Genomic DNA, 23,273 nt, shown 5'->3' with positions numbered 1-23,273 from the left:
TCCCTGCTCCCCCCGTCCACCCCCCCCAACAGCCCAACTCCACCCCTCCCCCTCCCATACGACCCCCCCCCTTATAGAACTTGATGCTGGTTTTCTACCCTTCTAATTAAGCATAACCCCATCTGGTATATCTGGGACTGGGATCCCTAGATTCCGGCAGAAAACTTGTAAGTCCCCCATATTTTTCATTTTGAATGTCCTGCCCTCCTTTGTCACACTTATTGACAATGGGAAGCCCCAGCTGTATTTCAGGTTGGCTCCCTTCAGTGAATCTGCCAGCGGTTTTAATAGGCGCCTTCTCGCCAGGGTTCCTGCTGATAAGTCCGAAAATATTTGAACCTCCTTGTTGTGAAATTTCAATGGTTGTGCCCCTCTTAGATTTTTCCAAATCTTTGCTTTGTCCTCAAATTGGTGGAACTTCACTATTATGTCCCTGGACACATCTTCACTTATGTTTCGGGGCTTTCTTATCCTATGGACTCTGTCAATTTTAAGGTCGCCCTCCAGGTTCCTTCCTAAAAGGGGGTTGAATAATTCTTTCATTACTATAAACAGGTCTTCCCCACTCTGCTCAGGTATGGATCTAATCCTTAAGTTCTGACGCCGGTTTTGGTTTTCCTGCTCCTCCAATCTAAACTTCAGCTCATATTGATCCCCCTGGAGGGTTTTTACTTGTTTTTTAAGGATCTCTATATCCAGGGCCTGCTGTTCCGCCACCTTTTCCGCCTCTTCCACTCGCCTGAGGAGGTGACCTAGATCTGACCTGACATTAGAAATTTCTGTTTTGATTGAATTTTCCAGCTTAATGAGCATATCTTGCATCTCATATTTAGTTGGGGGGGCCTCTGCAGCGTGTTCGAATTCCATGCTTGGGCCTGGTTCTGCCTGAGCCTCTGTATTGTGGGTCTCCCCTTGCCCTCCTTTATTCTTAGCTGTAACCTTTTTTTTTTCTTTGGTCTCTTGTTGTTTTTGCTCTGGACCTGGGCTTTTTAGATATTTTGGTATTGTACTTGAATTCAGACTCTCCCTAGGCTTGCTGGGCTCTGTTTGCTTTTGAGAACGACCTCTCATGTTCCCTGCTTCTGGCTTATGCCAATTTTTGGGCTCAGAGAGAGCGCACCCCCAGTCAAAAGGGTGAGGGTGGGGAATAAAACGGAAGCAAGCTCAGTACACGTATTTCGATGATCCAGTGTTTCCCCAGGCTCTCCTTTTAACTTCTGGACTAGAGACGCAGGGAAACTCTCGTGCAGCTCTTCTCCCCCCTATCTCCCAATTAATGATATCCCCCCTGTCTACTGGGGCTACTGGGACTGCTGAGGTGCCCGCTTTCCCTCTGGTTTCTTAAATAAACAATAAATCGACACACCGGACAGTTCATTTATATGTCGCAGATCCCCCAACCCTTGAGTTCTTGCATTTACTCACATGGATCATTTACAGTCCCAATAATGCACAGGCTTTTTCAGGGGTTAGGCTTTGCCCCATAGTTCCAGTGAAGGGAACTCTTAAGGCATCAGCATACCAAGACATTTTGGACAATTTCATGCTTCCAACTTTGTGGGAACAGTTTGGGGATGGCCCCTTCTTGTTCCATCATGACTGCACACCAGTGCACAAAGCAAGGTCCATAAAGACATGCATGAGTGAGATTGGGGTGGAGGAACGTGACTGACCTTCAAAAAGTCCTGACCTCAGCCTGAAGGCAGGAGGAGCCCAGACAAATCAAACAGCACCAGAACATCATGAGCAGTCCTGACTAGTAAATTGCAGTCACTGTATAGGGGGCCCTATTTGCACTCAAAGTGGGGAAAATAATTTGATCCTCTGCAGATTTTGTACATTTGCCCACTCACAAAGAAATTAAAGGTCTATCATTTTTATTATAGGTGTATTTAAATAATAAAGACAGAATATCAACCAATAATCCAGAAAAAACACATAAAACAAATGTTATTAATGAAGTTGCAGTTCAGTGAGTAAAACAAGTATTTGATCCCCATGCAAAACATGACTTGGTACTTGGTGGAAACCCTTGTGGGCAAGCACAGAGGTACAGTAAGATGTTTCTTGTAATTAGTGACCAGGTTTGCACACATCTCAGGAGTCATTTTGGTCCACTCTTCTTTACAGATCTTCGCTAAATCCTTAAGGTTACTGGCTGTCACTTGGCAAATCTAATGCTGCGTACACACGATCGGATTTCTTTATTATTTCTTGTGATCTCATGAATAATTTTTTTTTCCGCCAGATTTCCAGAATAATGTTTTTAAGTCTTGTTTATAGTAATCAAGATCTCCTGTTTTTTTTTTTTTTTCTAGTGATCCCCATAATATTTTTTTTCGTTTTTTTGTGTCAAGTTACCACAACACCATTATTATCTTGTATTTTTTAACCTCAAGGAGATTGGTTGGTGTTGGTGTCCCTTGTTAATTTGACATTGTATTTTTGAAATGTACCTGCCTACTCACAAACAAACTGTCCTTATTTAATTATAACATCTAGCCAATGATTTAAGAAAAAAATATACATTTATTAGGAGTCAAAACAAAATAAAGAGGAAGGCAACGCTGGATAAACTGGTGAAGTTGGCAAAGCCTTTGTACCCCAGGGCACACATCAACTATTTGACAGGCAAAATTGGGAGCCTGAGGAGTCCATTTAATAGGGAGCACAATCCGGTCCAGGACTCCGAGAGATCAGGAACAGCAGGTGACATATATGTCCCCAGGCTGTGGGCTTACAACAGCCTACGTCTTTTGCCAGACCATACCGAACCTAGGCCATCACTCTCTTGTCTTCCTTACACGCTTGGTTCCACGCTTGTTTCCAGGCTGTGGCTCTGGTGTTGGAGTTGTGGCAGGAGGTGGAGGAGGTGGAGGAGGACGATGGTCCAACTCACACAGGTGGGTTTTGCTTGTGAGTTCGCCCCTCAGCCCCTTATTTAGGGCCATATATATTACTTCCTCACAAAAGAGGCGTTGGCCCACCTCCATTTCCTGCATTTTGTTGGCAGCCATGCAGGCATAGGCCTCAAGAAGACTGGGGGGGTGTTCTGAGGGCCGCAGAAGCCTGCCGAATTAACCCAAGTGCTGACTGACGGCAGAGGGGATGGACCTGGGATTCGGTCAGGCTACTGGGCCCGGCCACCTCCTGGCTGCCATTTTCTGCAGCCTTCTCCTGGCTGAGGATTTCCTGTGTATGAAAAAGGGACATAGTTTTAGTTTATTGTTCATCAATCACACAATTTTGAGAAATATGTTGAACAATGCAATACCTGACTCAAGCTGGGCTCCTCCACATCTTCTTCCTGGGTGGAAGGCCCAGGTTGGACGTCGGAAGCCTCAGCTGGGGTGGAAGGAAGAGTGGAAGTAAGGGTTGAGAGTGATGGCCTGATTTCATTCTGGTCTGACAGAAATCGCAGTCTCTCATAGTACCACAGCCTGGGGACATAAATGTCATCTGCTGCTGCTCCTGATCTCTGGGAATCCTGGACCTTCTTGCGCTCCCTATTATATGTGCTCCTCAGGCCACCAATTTTGCACTTCAAATAGTTATGTCTGCCGGGGGATCTGCGGCTTCACAAATTCCAGCAATTTATCCAGTGCTGCCTTCCTCTTTAGTCGATTTGTATAAAAGGGGTGTTTTGTCTGCCACAGACAGGGCAGCTCTCTGTACAAATCAATGAATTTGGGGAGGAAATCATGATCGTTGAATCGATCCATTTTATTTGCAAGACACAACACAAGACAAACCCTAATGTCAGGCTAAACTTGCATAATCTTGTCCCAATATAGGCCTCAATCTCTAAGCAGTATAGGCCACTGATGACCCAAGTTCAAATTGTACCTTCGTTAGAACGATCGGCGCTTCCGCTACTCCGTCCTCCACTCACAGATCGTACCTATCACGCACGCGTGTTATGCTTTATATACACTGCACATGCGTGAAACTCCGCCCGCCCCTGACGTTCTTTCTAGTCTATTCCCCGCCCCTTCTCTTTCAGCGCAGTGGAAGAGCACATGGCGAAGAAAGAACAAGTGCATGAAGACAGCAGCAATGATGAAAGCCCAGAGCCATGAACGTCCTGACCCCTGAGGAGATTTAAGGTGATCAGTGGCTTTACCTTAGGAGGCCGAAGCTCTGGCTTGCAGGTTGCAGCCTCCAAGGAAAAGCTGGGCCGTTGCTTCTAAGAGTCCTAAGACTCCCTGGCAAATCGGGTCTCAAGATCGGCTTCCTGATTGGCTGGTAGGACAATAAGGAAGCCAATAGAGAATATTAATTCGCTATTGTCACACAAGTGGGTGGGCTTGGGGCGGAGTTGCCCTGCTCTCCGAGCCCACCCTTTTTTAAAGCCTATTAGAGCCTCTGGCTCTAATCACATGCTTTCAAAAAAGAAAAAAACCCCACTGAAATCCTAATATCTACCCCCTTTTTTTTCCCTGACAGCTTAGACAAGTGTAGCGCTGACAACTTTTGTTTTTAGCCATATGTGTGTTATACAGGAAATAAGTTGTTATAGTGCCATCTTGTGGACAATTAAAAAGGTACAACACTTTTATGTTTCATGCTTAAGAGAAGTGACATGGAAGTGATTGATTGTTTACTTCTGAACATTAACTATGACCCACCCACAATGCTCCTGGACAAGAGAAGAACTGAACTGCATTGTGCTAGGATATAAAAGGGCTGGGAGCAGCCATCTTAGGTCTCTTGTTCCTGGGACGCGTGGCCTGCCAGCAGGACTCTGTGGGTGTGTGTGTCCCACAGGGTTGCGGCCTACTTTGTGAGGGAGTGGAGCAGCAGCAATGATCCTGTCATCGTATCACAGTGTGCTGGAGGAGCAGAAGTGATTGTTCCGGAGACCCGTGGAGGAGGTAACCGAGGACTCCTGGTCGTTACTGAACGGAGCAGTGTGACGGCATGGCGGTGGTTCCATACGGACTGAGAACTGTTGAAACAGAGGCATCCATCTGCCCAGATCCTGTGTGGTGAGAGGGTTAACACCCAGAAGTTTATTTAAATACTACACACACTTAGAACTGTTACAGAGTGTCGCTGGGACTGATAGTCCCACGGAACAAGTTAAGTTGGAGAACATTACATCTGCATAGACTTCAGTATTCAAGAATTGATATTAGATGTTTATCTCCTTCGTATAAGAACACTTAACCAGTCTTCTGGATTATAACTGCTTTAGTGTATTACCTTACACTGCGCAACACCCAAGAGGAACCCCTTTTGTGGATTACAATTACAAATTCATAAGCTAGCTAAGACTGAAGACGTCAAGACTATCTCTTTTACTGCAGGGCCCTGCACTTAGTTACAGAGGATAGTGACTTTACAGTTTAGAGCAGGGGGAGCTCCCTGGTATAACTATAGATATATACATATACTTAAGTGTATTTGTGTATGTTACTCAGACTGTTATAACTGTTTACTATACTGTGGCACTACGTTGGTGTGATAGTGTAGTTATTGTAATAACCTTTTATATAAATATACTATTTACTCAAAGAAATAAGTTATTTTTGGTTATTACTGAAGTTTGTGTGCAGTGTTGTTATTTCTCCTGCAGGTGGAGCTACAGACACCCAGGTAGAGGTAAATATAAACATAAGTGTATATTGTGGGTTAAAGTCAATACTCATATCATTACAACACTGCACTGCAGTTGTGTCAAGGGGATTGAACAATTTAAAAGGGGTAAAGAGACAAGAGGACAGGCCCGCTTTAAACCAGCAGCTCCAATGAGAGTTATTGCTACACAAGCTTTATACATTCTGGACTTTGAATGGATGTAGAGAAGAGAAGACTGCATATAAACAGGTATAATGTATGTAGAGAATTTGTTATTTCTTTTTTTTTTTTTTTAAACAAAGTACTTTAAATAAGTAGAGCTATAAGCCTGGTACACACAATGAGATTATCGGACAAATGATTGTCTTTTTTATTGCATTCTAATCTCATATCGAAAATGAAGAGGTTACTAAAGTTACCAAAATTCTTGTACGACAGAATAAAAATTCAGAAGTGATGTCATGTGTTTTATTGTATTTGTATTCCTTTTTCTGGATGAAAACTGTACTGTGTGGGCAAAAAAAATCGTATGATCTGATATCGTACGGGAAAAATTGTCATGGTTGTCCCTTCAGATAATATCGGATGAACAGTAGTGATCGGATTTCGACAGCTGTGTACTAACAATCAGATTATCGTACGATCGATTGGAAAACTATATTTTTCATATGATTTTCTGATCGTGTGTACAGGCCTTTATCTGAATCTGGCCTTTAACCGGTTCCCGACCGGCGCACGCCGATGTACTTTGGCAGAATGGCACGGCTGGGCAAATGGGCGTATCTGTAAGTCCATTTGAATTCCCCGCCATGCCATTGCGTGCACGCCGCCCGGGAGCTCCGTAAATCGGGTCGTGGGTCCCGCGGACTCGATCGCCGCGGGGATACCCACGATCGCCTCACGGAGAGGACGAACGGGGAGATACTGATGTAAACAGCATCTCCCCGTTCTGCCTAGTGACAAGTGTCACTGATCAGAGCTCCCTGTCATCGGGAGCTGTGATCAGAGTAATGACACTGCTAGCCCATCCCCCAACAGTTAGTAATCACTCCCCTAGGACACACTTAACCCCTCCCCGCCCCCTAGTGGTTAACCCCTTCACTGCCAGTGTCATTTACACAGTAATCAGTGCATTTTTAATCGCACTGATCACTGTATAAATGACAATGGTCCCAAAAATGTGTCAAAAATGTCCGACATGTCCGCCATAATGTCGCAGTCACAATAAAAATCGCTGATCGCCGCCATTACTAGTAAAAAAAAAAATTATTAATAAAAATGCCATAAAACTATCCCCTATTTAGTAAATGCTATAACTTTTGCGCAAACCAATCAATAAAAGCTTATTGCGATTTTTTTTTTTTTTACCAAAAATATGTAGAAAAATACAATCGGCCTAAACTGAGGAAAAAATGTTTTTTTATATATTTTTAGATATTTATTATAGCAAAATGTAAAAAATAATGTTTTTTTTTTTCAAAATTGTCGCTCTTATTATGTTTATAGCGCAAAAAATAAAAATTGCAGAGGCGATCAAATACCACCAAAAGAAAGCTCTATTTGTGGGAAAAAAAGGACGTCAGTTTTGTTTGTGAGCCACGTCGCACGACCGCGCAATTGTCAGTTAAAGCGACGCAGTGCCGAATCGCAAAAAACGCTCTGGTCAGGAAGGGGGTAAAATCTTCCGGGGCTGAAGCGGTTAAATTAGTCACAGAATATCAAACTAAGTAAAATTCATCTATAAGGGGGTATGAAGGTGCAGTGGTTCTAAAAAGGGCCACGAGTATCTACGTATCTACCACCAAAGTTTGGGGATTAACATACCAAATATAATATAGTAGATATACACACTATATCCAAAATAAATAGTTGTGTGTGTGTGTGTATATCTATTATAGAAATAATAAAAAGTTGTGTAACTCTGTAACGGGAAAAGATACCACTTTGACTTTTTTTTTTTCAAATGTCCAACAGCAATAAAAGTACAATAAAAGTTTTCAAACAGCTGAAAACCTGAAGAAGTAGCCTTACCAGCCCGCAAAACAGACTGGACCACATTCAATTGAAAATATTGTATTCTGGTAACTGTATGTGGTTAACACCTGTAATGATAGTATTCAGCGTATGAACTCCTTTTTCTTATTTCACATGCCTTTATTTATATATTTTTCCACATTTACATGCAGACAAAGTGTCCAGCAAAAGTAATAGTTCCATGGGAATGGACAACCCAGGGCCGTAGATATTTTTTTGTTCTGGTGGGTTCAGCAGCAGCTACTAAGTAAAAGTCTTTTTAGATAAAATAAATTGCGCCAAAATTATAAAGACTGTAAAAAGGAAAAACAATATGTGTTGCCCCTAGTAAGCAATCACATCCTTGATTGTATTTTATCAGGTCCTTTAGAAAATCGAACTTGAGTTCAGTTTTTTCCTTCTTCCAGTTTTATTGAATGCTGTTGGCTATTGTCCAGTGTTAGTGTCCAAACTGAATAGGTTCAAAGTGAGTGTGCTTCCTACCTACAAGGAGATGGTGCCCTTTGCACCTCCTCAGTAAGTGCAAAGTGCCCCATGTTGTGTCAGACAGAACACTCACTGACTTTTTTAACTTTTACAGATTGAAAAAAAAAAAGGGGGGGGGGGGGGTGCACTGCCTACCACAGGATGCTTCACTGTAATAGCCAATCTTACTGGGCAGGTACAAATGGCGCCATCTCGTGGAAGGCAGCACACTCACTGTGTTCACATTAGTTTAATTTTCAATTAATCACAGAATAAAAAATAAAAAAACAATCAACTGAAAAATGACCAGCCTTGAATACACTGACTTTTCTTTAGGATAGGTTCATATCTAAGCAGGTGCGAGAAGGTGTGTAATTGCATACCTTCCTGCACTGGCAGAGAATAAACACACTACTGCTTAGGAGATACGCAAAGGTACACTACAATGCGGGAAACCCTCAATCCACGCATGTTTCATACACCTCATTCAAATCGCACCCACCTTGCAATCTGCAGTGGGTGTCCGTGCTATCTTAAAGTGGTTGTAAACCCCCCCCCCCCCAAAAAAAAAAAAAAAAAAAAAAAACCCTGCAAGACAAAGACATAATGAGCTAGTATGCATAGTATACTAGCCAGGGCGATCTTTAACACTGATTGGACCCTGGGCAACAATTTTCTTGCCCCCCCCATGCAATTTCCCTCTCCACCTGCTCTGAGACATACAATAAATAGCAACTAGACTTAAAATCAGTTTACTGTTTAAGATCAGGCAGCAATTGCAATTGGTTGCCAGCGGTTACAGCATATCATTACTGCTTACTAACTGGTTGCTAGAGGTTACAGCACACATTACAGCTCACTAATTAGTTGCTAGAGGTTACAACAAATTATTTCTGCTTGTTAATTGGTTGCTAGAGATTACTGTACAGTAATACTGCTCACTAATTGGTTGCTAGAGGTTACAGCACATCATCTCCTCACTGCAGGGGGGCATGATATGGATATGAATGCCACCTTTATTGACATATCAATGTTGCCAGCTGCAGCTATTTACTTATGAATGCCGCTGATATTTACATATAAATGCTGGTTATTTACATGTAAACACAGGGTCTGCAGGTGAGTCGCCTGTACACAACAATAGGGCAGAGCTGGGCAGCATTAGTACCAGCACTTCACACTGAAATATCGGGACACAGCACAGGACTAAAACTTCAAGGCACAAGGCAATTTAAACTGGGATAGTTGGCAAGTATGAGACAGCTGCTTTGGGTGGGCCCCACAACAATGACAGGGCCCATGGCAGCTGCCCCTTTTGCCCTGCCTTAAAGGCAGCCCTGATACTAGCTCATTATGAATTACTTACCTTAGTTCGAAGCCCCCACAGCGGTCCTCGTACATCGCTCCGGCTGGCGACATCGCTCCCGGATTTGCTTCCGGGTATCGCAGGCTCTGGCGCTGTGATTGGCCGGAGCCACAATGACGTCACTCCCGTGCAGGAGCCATCGGTAACGGCACACTAGCTGAAGCAATGGCACGGACATGCTATTGCTTCAGTGCGCATGTGCCAATGACATCAGCACATGCTGATACAGGGGATATCTCCTAAACAGTGCAGGTTTAGGAGATATCTGGGTTAGCTACAGGTAAGCCTTATTATAGGCTTACCTGTAGCAAAAAGTGATTGTAAAGGGTTTACAACCACTTTAACAACACAAGCTAAGGCTGCAAAACACAGTGTGTTTGCCTGCACCAGATCTCATTCACAAAATGAACATGCGAACCGGTTGCAGTACGGTTCCAAAATTGGTGCATTGTATGACTTTGGTGCGATTTGAGCCCATTCAAAATGAATGGGCCTTGATCACACCGCAATTAACACAGTAAGTCTGGTTTCACACTATAGTTTGCATGTAAATCGCACAGGAGCTGCACCGCATTCCTGTGCAATTCACATGCAATTCTGTGTGGTGTGATTTGAGCCCATTTTGAATGCCCAGCCAGCCTCAATCACATAATTTGCCAGTTGCCACACACAATCACAGACAGTCTCTCATTGACTCATGAGTACCTAGTATAAACAGCAGAATGCCAGCAGTGGTAAGTCTGAGGACACTCTCTGAGACTCTCTGAGACTAGGCCAGGGAGAAAGAGGGACATACCTGGACAGGACAGCAGCAGTTCATCCATGTGGGGGGCCGGCGGCTACACAGCACTTTACAAGCACTCTGCGCTCCAGGGCCTCTCCCAAGCCCAAGGTGGGAGTGGCACTGTAAGCCAACGGGAAACATGGTGTGCAGTAGGGATGAGCTTCGAGTTCGAGTCGAACTCATGTTCGACTCGAACATCGGCTGTTCGCAAGTTCGCCGAACAGCGAACAATTTGGGGTTTTTGCGGCAAATTCGAATGCCGCGGAACACCCTTTAAAAGTCTATGGGAGAAATCAAAAGTGCTAATTTTAAAGGCTTATATTCATGGTATTGTCATAAAAAGTGTTTGGGGACCTGGGTCCTGCCCCAGGGGACATGGATCAATGCAAAAAAAGTTTTAAAAACGTCCGTTTTTTCGGGAGCAGTGATTTTAATAATGCTTAAAGTGAAACAATAAAAGTGTAATATCCCTTTAAATTTCGTACCTGGGGGGCATCTATAGTATGCCTGTAAAGGGGCGCATGTTTCCCGTGTTTAGAATAGTCTGACAGCAAAATGACATTTCAAAGGAAAAAAAGTCATTTAAAACTACTCGCGGCTATTAATGAATTGCCGGTCCGACAATACACATAGAAGTTCATTGATAAAAACGGCATGGGAATTCCTCACAGGGGAACCCTGAACCAAAATTTAAAAAAAAAATGACGCGGGGGGTCCCCCTAAATTCCATACCAGGCCCTTCAGGTCTGGTATGGATATTAAGGGGAACCCCGGCCAAAATTTAAAAAAAAAAATGACGTGGGGGTCCCCCTAAATTCCTAAATTCCAGACCAGGCCCTTCAGGTCTGGTATGGATTTTAAGGGGAACCCCGCGCCAAAATTAAAAAAAAAAAAACGGCGTAGGGTCCGCCCAAAAATCCATACCAGACCCTTATCCGAGCACGCAACCTGGCAGGCCACAGGAAAAGAGGGGGGACGATGGAGCACCCCCTGCCCTCCTGAACCGTACCAGGCCACATGCCCTCAACATTGGAAGGGTGCTTTGGGGTGGCCCCCCAAAACACCTTGTCCCCATGTTGATGAGGACAAGGGTCCCATCCCCACAACCCTGGCCGGTGGTTGTGAGGGTCTGCGGGCGGGGGGCTTATCGGAATCTGGAAGCCCCCTTTAACAAGGGGACCCCCAGATCCCGGCCCTCCCCCCTGTGTGAAATGGTAAGGGGGTACAAAAGTACCCCTACCATTTCACTAAAAAACTGTCAAAAATGTTAAAAATGACAAGAGACGGTTTTTGACAATTGCTTTATTTAAATGCTTCTTCTTTCTTCTTTCTTCTATCTTCCTTCGGTTTCTTCCTCCATCTTCTTCTTCTTCTGGTTCTTCTGGTTCTTCCTCCGGTGTTCTCGTCTGGCATCTCCTCTGCGGCGTCGGCGTCTTCTTCCCTTCTTCTCCTCGGGCCACTCTGCATCCATGATGGCATGGAGGGAGGCTCCTGCTCTTCTCTTCATCTTCTTCTCTTCATCTTCTTCTCTTCATCTTCTTTTCGGCCGCTACGCATCCATGATGGCATGGAGGGAGGCTCCCGCTGTGTGACGCTTCTCCTCTTCTGACGGTTCTTAAATAACGGGGGGGGGGCACCCGGTGACCCCGCCCCCCTCTGACGCACGGTGACTTGACAGGACTTCCCTGTGGAATTCCCCGTGATGCCACAGGGAAGTCCCGTCAAGTCACCATGCGTCAGAGGGTGGCAGGGTCACTGAGTGGCCCCGCCCCCCGTTACTTAAGAACCGTCAGAAGAGGAGAAGCGTCACACAGAGGGAGCCTCCCTCCATGCCATCATGGATGCGGAGCGGCCGAAAAGAAGATGAAGAGAAGAAGATGAAGAGAAGAGCGGGAGCCTCCCTCCATGCCATCATGGATGCGAGGAGAAGAAGGGAAGAAGATGCCGACGCCGCGGAGGAGATGCCAGACGAGAACACCGGAGGAAGAACCAGAAGAACCAGAAGAAGAAGAAAATGGAGGAAGAAACCGAAGGAAGATAGAAGATAGAAGAAAGAAGAAAGAAGAAGCATTTAAATAAGGAATTGTCAAAAACTGTCTCTTGTCATTTTTAACATTTTTGACAGTTTTTTAGTGAAATGGTAGGGGTACTTTTGTACCCCCTTACCATTTCACACAGGGGGGAGGGCCGGGATCTGGGGGTCCCCTTGTTAAAGGGGGCTTTCAGATTCCGATAAGCCCCCGCCCGCAGACCCCCACAACCACCGGCCAGGGTTGTGGGGATGAGGCCCTTGTCCTCATCAACATGGGGACAAGGTGTTTTGGGGGGCCACCCCAAAGCACCCTCCCAATGTTGAGGGCATGTGGCCTGGTACAGTTCAGGAGGGGGGCGCTCTCTCGTCCCCCCTCTTTTCCTGTGGCCTGCCAGGTTGCGTGCTCGGATAAGGGTCTGGTATGGATTTTTGGGGGGACCCCACGCCGTTTTTTTTTTTTTAATTTTAACATGGGGTTCCCCTTAAAATCCATACCAGACCTGAAGGGTCTGGTATAGATCTTGAAGGGGACCCCACGCCATTTTTTAAAAAAATTTTGGCCAGGGTTCCCCTTAATATCCATACCAGACCTGAAGGGCCTGGTATGGAATTTAGGGGGACCCCCACGTCATTTTTTTTTTTTTAATTTTGGCCGGGGTTCCCCTTAATAGCCATACCAGACCTGAAGGGCCTGGTATGGAATTTAGGGGGACCCTCCCCGTCATTTTTTTTTTAAATTTTGGTTCGGGGTTCCCCTGTGGGGAATTCCCATGCCGTTTTTATCAATGAACTTCTATGTGTATTGTCGGACCGGCAATGCATTAATAGCCGTGAGTAGTTTTAAATGACTTTTTTTCCTTTGAAATGTCATTTTGCTGTCAGACTATTCTAAACACGGGAAACATGCGCCCCTTTACAGGCATACTATAGACACCCCCCAGGTACGAAATTTAAAGGGATATTACACTTTTATTGTTTCACTTTAAGCATTATTAACCCCTTCCCGCCGACCGAACGCACATATGTGTACTCGGCTTTCCGGGGTTATACCGGGATGATGCCCGCAGCTGCAGGCATCATCCCGGTACCGTTGTTTACAGCGGGCGATCGGCTACCCGTGTATAACAACCGATGCGGCTAAAAGCCGCTCGGCTGTTATACCGGAGGAGCGGGAGGGGACATCCCCCCCTCCCGCCGCCTCCCGCCGCTGTTACCGGGCCTCCCGTGCGATCGGCAGGCCCGGTGTCTGTTCGGCTGCCTTCGGCGGCTGGGGGCGGGCTGGAACGAAGCTGCGAGCGGCTTCGTTCCAGCCTTCTTGTTGTAAATGCGGAAGCGACGTCATGACGTCACTTCCCGTTTACTCGGCTGCCAATGTAAAGGAGGGATCGGGGGTCTTTTAGACCCCCGATCCCTCCATAAAGAGTACCTGTCACCACATATTACTGTCACAAGGGATGTTTACATTGCTTGTGACAGCAATAAAAGTAAAAAAAAAAAAAATTTTAAACACAATTTATAAAGTACAAAAATAAATAAATTAAAAAAAAAAAAAAAAAAAATTTTTAAAGTGCCCCTGTCCCCGCGAGCTCGCGCAGCGAAGAAAACGCATACGGAAGTCGCGCCCGCATATGTAAACGGTGTTCAAACCACACATGTGAGGTATCGCCGCGATTGTCAGAGCGAGAGCAATAATTCTAGCCCTAGACCTCCTCTGTAGCTCAAACCTGGTAACCGTAAAAAATTTTTAAATCGTCGCCTATGGAAATTCAAAGGTACCGTAGTTCGTCGCCATTCCACGAGTGCGTGCAATTATAAAGGGTGACATGTTTGGTATCTATTTACTCGGCGTAACATCATCTTTCACATTATACAAAAAAATTGGGGTAACTTTACTGTTTGGATTTTTAAAAATTCATGAAAGTGTCACTTTTCCAAAAATTTGCGTTTAAAACACCGCTGCACAAATACCGTGTGATAAAAAATATTGCAACAATCGCCATTTTATTCTCTAGATTCTCTGCTAAAAAAATATATATAATGTTTGGGGGTTCTAAGTCATTTTCTAGCCAAAAATACGGATTTTAACTTGTAAACACCAAATTTCAAAAATAGGCTTAGTAATGAAAGGGTTAAAATCACTGCTCCCGAAAAAACGGCCGTTTTTAAAACTTTTTTTGCATTGATACATGTCCCCTGGGGCAGGACCCAGGTCCCCAAACACTTTTTATGACAATAACTTGCATATAAGCCTTTAAAATTAGCACTTTTGATTATTCATGTTCGTGTTCCATAGACTTTAACGGTGTTCGAACGAATTTTTTGCCTGTTCGCATGTTCTTGTGCGAACCGAACAGGGGGGTGTTCGGCTCATCCCTAGTGTGCAGTGAGCAAGACTACACGCACAGCCGGCTCCCACTGTGCTGCCTGGTGATTAGGGTTGCCACCTGTCCAGGATTCACCCGGACAGTTCAGTTTTGGAATCATGTGTCCGGGCTTCAGACTGCCTGAAACCTGGACACATTATTTAGACTGGACTGTGGCTTCCCAGCAGGGTTGCTGGCTGCAGTTGTCTAAACTGAGAGTGTCTGTTACACTCTTTCACACTGCCCAAAGCCAGCACTAACAAACCCCCCTTACCAAACACACAGACGGGAGAGGAGAGAGGGCTTGATCTGCACCTCTTTCCCCCACCCCTACCCCTCTGTGTCTGCCCACACTCCAATCCCCAGGGCTGTGCCTCAGAAAAGAAAAGTTGGGGCTGGAAATTTGAAGTCCAGCAGCCTCAGATACATCTGGATGAGAGGTGCTGACTGCCAAGGGCTGAGTGAGCTCACCATCCATCCCTGCCTGTGACTGTCTCCCCCTTCTCTCTCCTGCATCTGAGTACACTAAGGTAAATCAGGGTTCTCAGAGCACCCCTTATATCAGAGTTCCCCTTTACACCTGAGGCCACAGTGTTTCCCCTTACATTAGAGTCTTCTTTGTACATCAGAATTCTCAGTGTCCCCCCTTAAATCAGGGTTCCCCGAGCATCCCTTATGTTAGAGTCCCCAGAGTTCTCTCTTACATCAGAGTCTGCAGAGTCCCCCCTTGCAGTTTAAAGGAACTCTGCGAGTTCAGATGTAAAAGGGGAACTCTGTGGACTCTGATGTAGAGGAGGACTCTTGTTATTAACTTCATATGATTAGAAATTTTATGTAATATCAAAATATATGTATAGTTTATACTATAAAAAAAATGTTGTGGGCCGCTAAAGTGTTCGGGTTTGACTTGAAGAAAAGGTGGCAACCCTACTGGTGATAGATCTGCCAGCCTTCAGCCCAAGCCCAATAGACCGTCCTGGCAGTGTACCACAACATGCGTGCGGGAATGCCTAATGATCTATTACACTTGCTGCAGTGGCATTATTACACTCTGTGTGCCAATGTCTGCAGTGCTGCCTGTCGCTGGTGCCATGTGCGGCTGCAGAGCAGGGACACCATGCATTTCATTTTGACCCTGAGGGGGGTTTAAATACCCCTGATCTCCCTCCTTATCTACGCCCCTGGGACAACCATATTTCATTGGTGGGGATACCTACAAATGGTCAGATTTTATTCATGTGTTTTAAACCTTTTTTCCAAAAGAAAAAAACATACTACTTGCTGTATTTACTTAATCACTTCAAGTCCGGACGCTTTCACCCTCCTTTCAGTCTAGGCCGTTTTTTCGTTTTCAGCACTGTCATATTTTTAATGACAGTTACCCAGTCATGCAACACTGAAGATAAATACATTTTTTATCATTTTTTTTAAGTCAGATAGACTTTTCTTTTGGTGGTAGTTAATCACCACTGGGTTTTTCATTTTCTGCTATATAAACCAAAAAAGACCAAAAATAAAAAAAATTTTAAAAAGTATATACGGTGTGTGTATATATATATATATATATATATATATATATATATATATGTGTGTGTATGTATGTATGTATGTGTGTATGTATATGTGTATATATATATATATATATATATATATATATACACACACACACACACAATAATGCCTCGGAATGCGAGAAACGCAGTTAATGAGTGTTTCGCAATACGAGCTATTATTTTTTTAAAATCCTGCGAGTGTTGTCTCACAAAACGAGGATTCAAGCCTCTGCGGTCTGCAGTGCTGCATTAGGCCAGAGGTGTGGGGGCACCGGTGACACTCGGAGCCGCTTGGATGCACTCGGAGCAACTCGGAAACACTCTGAGTGTTTCCGAGCCTCTCCGAATGTTCCGGGTGCATCCGAGCAGCTCTGAGCGGTTTCCAAGTGTCTCCGGCGCACCCCCACCTCTGGCCACATGCAGTACTGCATACAATAGAAGTCATTGTGGAACAAATTATCTGAGTTTGCATTGACTTCTATAGGGAAACTCGCTTTGATATACGAGTGCTTTGGATTACAATCTTTCTTCTGGAAGGAATTATGCTCGTAATCCATGGTACCATTGTATATATATTTATTTAAAAATGTATGTACTGATCTCATTTCTTGAGGCCCTAAAATGCCAGGACAGTACAAATTCCCCCTTTTTGGAAAAGACAGTCCAAGGTATTTAATAAGAGGCATGGTGAGTTTTTTTGAATCTGTCATTTTTTGTCATCATTTTTTTCACAAAAATTGCGTTGCATGATCCCAGGAAGAGGAATTTGGATCACAGAAGCAAAACTTTGGAGATTTGGAGGAGGCTGAGAGCAATAGAAGGGCCTTTTTTGAGTTAAAGTGATACTAAGACCCCTTTCACACTGCGGGCGTTTTTAGGCGCTACAGCGCTAAAAATGGCACTTGCATAGCGCCTGAAAAAAGTGGCTCCATTCGCTCCATTCACTCCAGTGTGAAAGCCTGAGGGCTTTCACACTGGAGCGGTGTGCTGGCAGGGCATCAGAAAAAGTCCTGCTTCAGCTTCTTTGGAGCGGTGAAGCACTCCACTGCTGCTCCCCATTGAAATCAACGGGGCAGCACTGCAATAACAGCGGCAAAACGCAGCTCCGGCTGTGTTTTGCGGGCAGATTTAACCCCTTTTCGGCCACTAGCAGGGGGTTGAAACCGCCCCACTAGCGGGCGAATGGCGCCGCTAAAACTACGGTAAAGCGGCGCTAAAAATAGCACCGCTTTACCGCTGACGCCCTGGGCGGCTGGGTGTGAAAGGGGTCTAAAGGTTCCTTTTTTTTTTTTAAAATAACAAACATGTTATACCTACCTCCACTGTGCAGCTCGTTTTGCACAAAGTGGCCCTGAACCTGCTCTTCTGGGCTCTCTCGGCTCCTCCCCGCCATCAGATAACGCCCTGGAAGTGCTCTCCCAGTGGGGTTACCTTGCGGGCGCGCTCCCGAGTCCAGCATTCGGTGTCCATAGAGGCTAAATGCAGGACTCGGCCCCGCCCCCCAGCAGCCGCGTCATTGGATTTGATTGACGGCAGCGGGAGCCAATGGCTGCGCTGCTATCAATCTATCCAATCAACAGCCGAGAACCCCCTATTTAAGAGACGGCGCGTCCCCGTGGGACAAGTTTAAGGGTTCAGGTAAGTAAACCTGCCAGGTGTTTTTTCACCTTAAAAAACGTGAAAAAACACAAACCTTTACAGCCCCTTTAAAGTAATTGTACAGTTTTGTTTTTTGTTTTTTTAAATAACAAACATGTCTATACTTACCTCCTCTGTGCAGTGATTTTGCACAGAGTGGCCTCAATCTTCCTCTTCTCAGGTCCCCCTGGCGGCGCTCCTTCTCTTCTCGAGTGCCCCCATGGAGAGCCGCATTCCATGGGGCACTCATGCGGGCGAGCTTCCGAGTCCTACTGCTGCGTCCTTTGACACAGACAGCAGGACTCGGCCCCGCCCCCCGGCTTCCGCGTCACTGTAGTTGATTGACAGCAGCGGAAGCCAATGGCTCCTGCTGCTATCAATCTATCCAATGAGGACCGGAGACCGCGGCTGGAGCTGCTGTGCTCATCCCCGTCGGGTGCAGGTAAGTAAAAGGGGGGCTCTGGGGGGGAGCTGCATCACAAAAGGTTTTACATTCTATGCATTAAGGTGAAAAACCGTTAACTATACATACTTGGATAGAATTTTTTTTAAACCAGAGGTTACTGTCTCTGTAAGGCATTGAGCAGCACAGTGGTTCAGTGGTTAGAATTTCTGCTTTGCAGCACTGGGATCCCCAGTTTGTATTCCAGTCATGACCCTGTCTACATGTAGTTTGCATGTTCCCCGTGTGCTTCCAGTTTCCTCCCACACTCCAAAGACATGCTGGTAGGTTAATTGGCTCCTGTCTAAATAATTCCGTGTATGTGTATGCATGCTGGTGACTTTAGACTATAAATTCCTTAATGTAAATGTACAATATGTAAAAGCGCTGTGTAGATTTCCAGTGCTATATAAATACTTGAAATAAATAAATACACCCTAAATAAACAGGGTGACAACGCTGTTTGAATTTACTGCAAACAAGCAGCATTGTCACCCTGTTATAGGAAGTAGAGTACTCTTGGATCTACTAGCATGTAACAAAAGTAGGTCAGGAAAACAAAAACTGCAACATTAAAATGGTTGTAAAGGCTAAAGTTTTTTTTGTAACTTGCATTCTCTGCATTCTCTGGATTAAAGTGACACTAAAGGTTCTTTTTTTTTTTTTTTTTAAATAACAAACATATCATACTTACCTCCACTGTACAGCTTGTTTCGCACACAGTGGCCCCGATCCTCGTCTTCTGGGGTCCCTCGGCAGCTCTCGCGGCTCCTCCCCACATCAGATAACCCCCTCTGAGAAGCGCTCTCCCGGGGGGGGGGGTATTTACCTTGCGGGCGTGCTCCTGAGTCCAGCATTCGGCTTCCATAGAGGCCGAATGCAGGACTCGGCCCCGCCCCCGGCGCCCGCGTCATTGGATTTGATTGACAGCAATGGGAGCCAATGGCTGCACTGCTATCAATCTATCCAATCAAGAGCCGAGAACCCCTTGCAGAGAGAGAACGCGTCCCTGTGCGACAAGTTCGAGGGTTCAGGTAAGTAAAACAGGGGGGCTGGGGGGCCGGTCACGGACAGGTGTTTTTTCGCCTTAATGCATAGGATGCATTAAGGTGAAAAAACATAAACCTTTACAACCCCTTTAATAAAAAGCCTTAACTTCCCCCAGCCCCCCTAAATACTTGCTTAAGCCCGATCACAATCAATCGCTTTGCCAGTCTTTAGCAGCTCTTCTCCCCACTCTTTTCTTACAGACTAGACTTGGAAGCAGCGGCATTGGCTCCTGCTGTTGTCAATCAAATCCTGTGAGGGGGGGAGCCACGCTGTGTGTGTCAATAGATACACATAGCCCAGCTCAGGATCTAACCTGCACAAGTGCCCACCTAGCAAGAGAAGAGAAGGAGCCAAGATCGCTGGCGGGGGACCCCAGAAGGGAACGTTTGGGACTGTTCTGTGCAAAAACATTGTACAGAGCAGGTAAGTATAACACGTTGTTTTGTTAAAAAAAAAAAAAAAGCTAGATGTTTTATATCACCTTAATGCCAGTGACAGCCTGCATCATAAATATCTTTTTTATATACCATCTAAGTAAAATATTAAAAGCAGTATACAGTTTTTCAGTAGATATTACCACCATAGAAACAAATTATTAATGCCTTGCTAGATGGTATATAAGACCGGTTGGTGGAGGGGATGTAACTTACAAGGCATCATGACACACATTTGGTGGGAATGCCCAAAGGTCAGAGAGTATTGGCAGGAGGTGGGGCAATATACAGTATCTCACAAAAGTGAGTACTCCACCCACATTTTTGTAAATATTTTATTCTATCTTTTCATGTGACAACACTGAAGAAATGACACTTTGCTACAATGTACAGTAGTGAGTGTACAGCTTGTATAACAGTGTAAATTTTCTGTCCCCTCAAAATAACTCAACACACAGCCATTAATGTCTAAACCGCTGGCAACATAAGTGAGTAGACCCCTAAGTGAAAATGTCCAAATTGGGCCCAAAGTGTCAATATTTTGTGTGCCCACCATTATTTCCAGCACTGCCTTAACCCTCTTGGGCATGGAGTTCACCAGAGCTTCACAGGTTGCCACTGGAGTCCTCTTCCACTCCTCCATGATGACATCACAGAGCTGGTGGATGTTAGAGACCTTGCGCTCCTCCACCTTCCATTTGAGGATGCCCCACAGATGCTCAATAGGGTTTAGGTCTGGAGACATGCTTGGCCAGTCCATCACCTTTACCCTCAGTTTCTTTAGCAAAGCAGTGGTCGTCTTGGAAGTGTCTTTGGGGTCATTATCATGTTGGAATACTGCCCTGCGGCCCAGTCTCCGAAGGGAGGGGATCATGCTCTGCTTCAGTATGTCACAGTACATGTTGGTTCCCTCAATGAACTGTAGCTCCCCAGTGTCGGCAGCACTCATGCAGCCCCAGACCATGGCACTCCCACCACCATGCTTGACTGTAGGCAAGATACACTTGTCTTTGTACTCCTCACCTGGTTGCCGCCACACACACTGGACACCATCTGAACCAAGTAAGTTTATCTTGGTCTCATCAGACCACAGGACATGATTCCAGTAATTCAACCTCTACAGCAATGCTGGCAGCACTCATACGTCTATTTCCCAAAGTCAACCCTCGGTCAACCTGTCCTGTTAAACTGCTGTATGGTCTTGGCCACCGTATTTCAGCTCAGTTTCAGGGTCTTGGCAATCTTCTTATACCCTAGGCCATCTTTATGTAGAGCAACAATTCTTTTTTTCAGATCCTCAGAGAGTTCTTTGCCATGTGGTGCCATGTTGAACTTCCAGGGACCAGTATGGGAGAGTGAGAGAGATAACACCAAATGTAACACACCTGCTCCCCATTCACACCTGAGACCTTGTAACACTAACGAGTCACAAAACACCGGGGAGGGAAAATGGCTAATTGGTCCCAATTTGGACATTTCCACTTAGGGGTGTACTAACTTTTGTTGCCAGCGGTTTAAACATTAATGGCTGTGTGTTGAGTTATTTTTAGGGGACAACAAATTTACACTGTTATACAAGCTGTACACTCACTACTTTACATTGTAGCAAAGTGTCATTTCTTCAGTGTTGTCACTGAAAAGATAAAATAAAATATTTACAAAAATGTGAGGGGTGTACTAACTTTTGTGAGATACTGTATGAAGGAGATTACGAAGAAAGAGGTAATAGACAATCCATGGAGTTGCCTTATTCCATAATACAAATAAAACAATAAAACAATACATTAGTTCCAAATCTATTAAACGCAGACAAGGGAATAATCCCAAAAAAAGTGGCTGGACCCAAAAAGACCTACAGTAAGAGAATGGTTTAAAAGAATGAATTATATATTTAATATGGAGGATTTAAGTAGTAAAGAAGAGGATCAGACGGAAAGGTTTCTGGGAATCTGGGAAAAGTGGACGGACTTCAAAAGACTAAATAAATATATGGAGAACTTTTGGGGTAATGTAGAGATTGAGAAGGGGGGGGAGGGGAGTCTATGGCATGGGGTAGGGGAGGAAGTAGGAGGAGAAGGGAGAGAATGGGAAAAATGGATTAATGATGTGAAATAATGTTTATTTTTTAAGATTAATATATTATAAAACAATAAAGTTTAAATATTAAAATAAATAAATAAAAATAATTTTTCATTAGGCCCAGAGTTCTAATTTAAGTTATTAAATTATCTAGGGGGAGAAAGAAAAGAGTAAACAGCTCATTTACACTGAATGTAGTCGAATGCATTCTTAAACGCAGGAGAAACGCATATGCAAGAAAGTTGAAAGTACTTCAATCAGTCTATTTTACACTATTGTGGTGCTTTCGAGTGCATTTAAAAATTACAACATGCTGCATTTTTTGCATGTAAACGCACAGAAATGCATGTAAACGCACATGAACGCACCGCACTCTGGAGAAAAAAAAAAACATAAATATTGCCTAAGAAAGCACAGCAAACGTGCCGCAAGCGCATGCAAAACTGTACACAAAGCGCTTTTGTGGTGTAAAGAAGCCCTTAAAGATCTACAAGCAGCCCACACAGTCTGGCTTGCCTTCATATACAATTATTTCCTGTCTTGAATCTCTTACCTTTTGGTCCAGGTAATATGGTATGCGTTGAACAAGTATCCGATCGGTTTTCAGCCTCGGAGGCACCAATACGGGGGAGGAAAAACACAAATAGAACAACGTAGACTCCGAACTGAGTACGGATCTCAGGAACCATGTTCAGAGGGAGCGGGGGACCCGTCCTGGATGTCCGACTGTCCAGGGACTATGTGTAAGAAAGACATGTCATTAGTGTTCAGTAATTGGTGTTCTATCATCAAGGTCTCTGCTCAGTGTCAGATATATTTATCCTATCCTGACATGTTTATATTTAATTATCTCTGAATGGTGGAATAGTGGAGCATTCTATGTGGGGTCTGCAAAAAGGATATTTATGCAAACTCCAGGATGATTGAAAACTAAAACACACCACTTTGGTTCATTGCATTCTATATTTATGAGAAGCCTTGTTTGTGTGGATGGAGGAATCTGTTCCATTTTTTTTTTTTTTGGTTCTGTCCACTGGCTGAACAATTAAAAAACAACAGACCGTCTATGGCCAGCTTAACTATAGTTTACAGCTGTACAGTACTTACCTCCGGGGGCTGCTGAGCTGTCAGCACCCCTGAAGCAGCACCAGCGGTCCAGAGATTTGAAATCCCCGCTCCGGCGCTTCAGGCAAGGACCAGATGGATTCTGATTGGTCAGCGCCGTCATGTTGATCTGAATCCATCTGGTCTCTTAAACAAAAACAAAAAATGAAACAAAAAAGAATCCTTCTGGTCAATCCCAGAAGCGCTAACGGAGAAAGAAGGAGGGGGGGGGGGTGTTTTAAAGTTCCCGGAACACTGGAGAGGCTGTGGGGGTGCTGACAGCTCACCAACCCCAGAGGTAAGTAGATTGAGGACTGGGGGTGGTTGCAGCGCCATATTAAAAGAAAAA

At 44.7% G+C, this 23,273-nt stretch overlaps 1 protein-coding gene across 2 annotated transcripts in view; it reads right to left on the bottom strand.

Moving 5' to 3' along the window:
* Window positions 1–23,273, bottom strand: part of COLEC10 (collectin subfamily member 10) — a 120,284-nt gene that overhangs the window by 68,985 nt on the left and 28,026 nt on the right. The window contains exon 2 of one of the 2 annotated variants that reach the window (XM_073632180.1): window positions 22,374–22,557. In XM_073632180.1, the coding sequence (XP_073488281.1) occupies window positions 22,374–22,509 (136 nt within the window). In that variant the 5' untranslated portion in view covers window positions 22,510–22,557. Of the gene's footprint in view, window positions 1–22,373; window positions 22,621–23,273 lie in introns of those variants that run through there. The other variant, XM_073632179.1, reaches the window with a different exon arrangement.

Source organism: Aquarana catesbeiana, linkage group LG05, assembly GCF_042186555.1.
Source record: "Aquarana catesbeiana isolate 2022-GZ linkage group LG05, ASM4218655v1, whole genome shotgun sequence".
Taxonomy (NCBI): Eukaryota; Metazoa; Chordata; class Amphibia; order Anura; family Ranidae; genus Aquarana; species Aquarana catesbeiana.
This window is presented reverse-complemented; position numbering and strand designations above follow the sequence as displayed.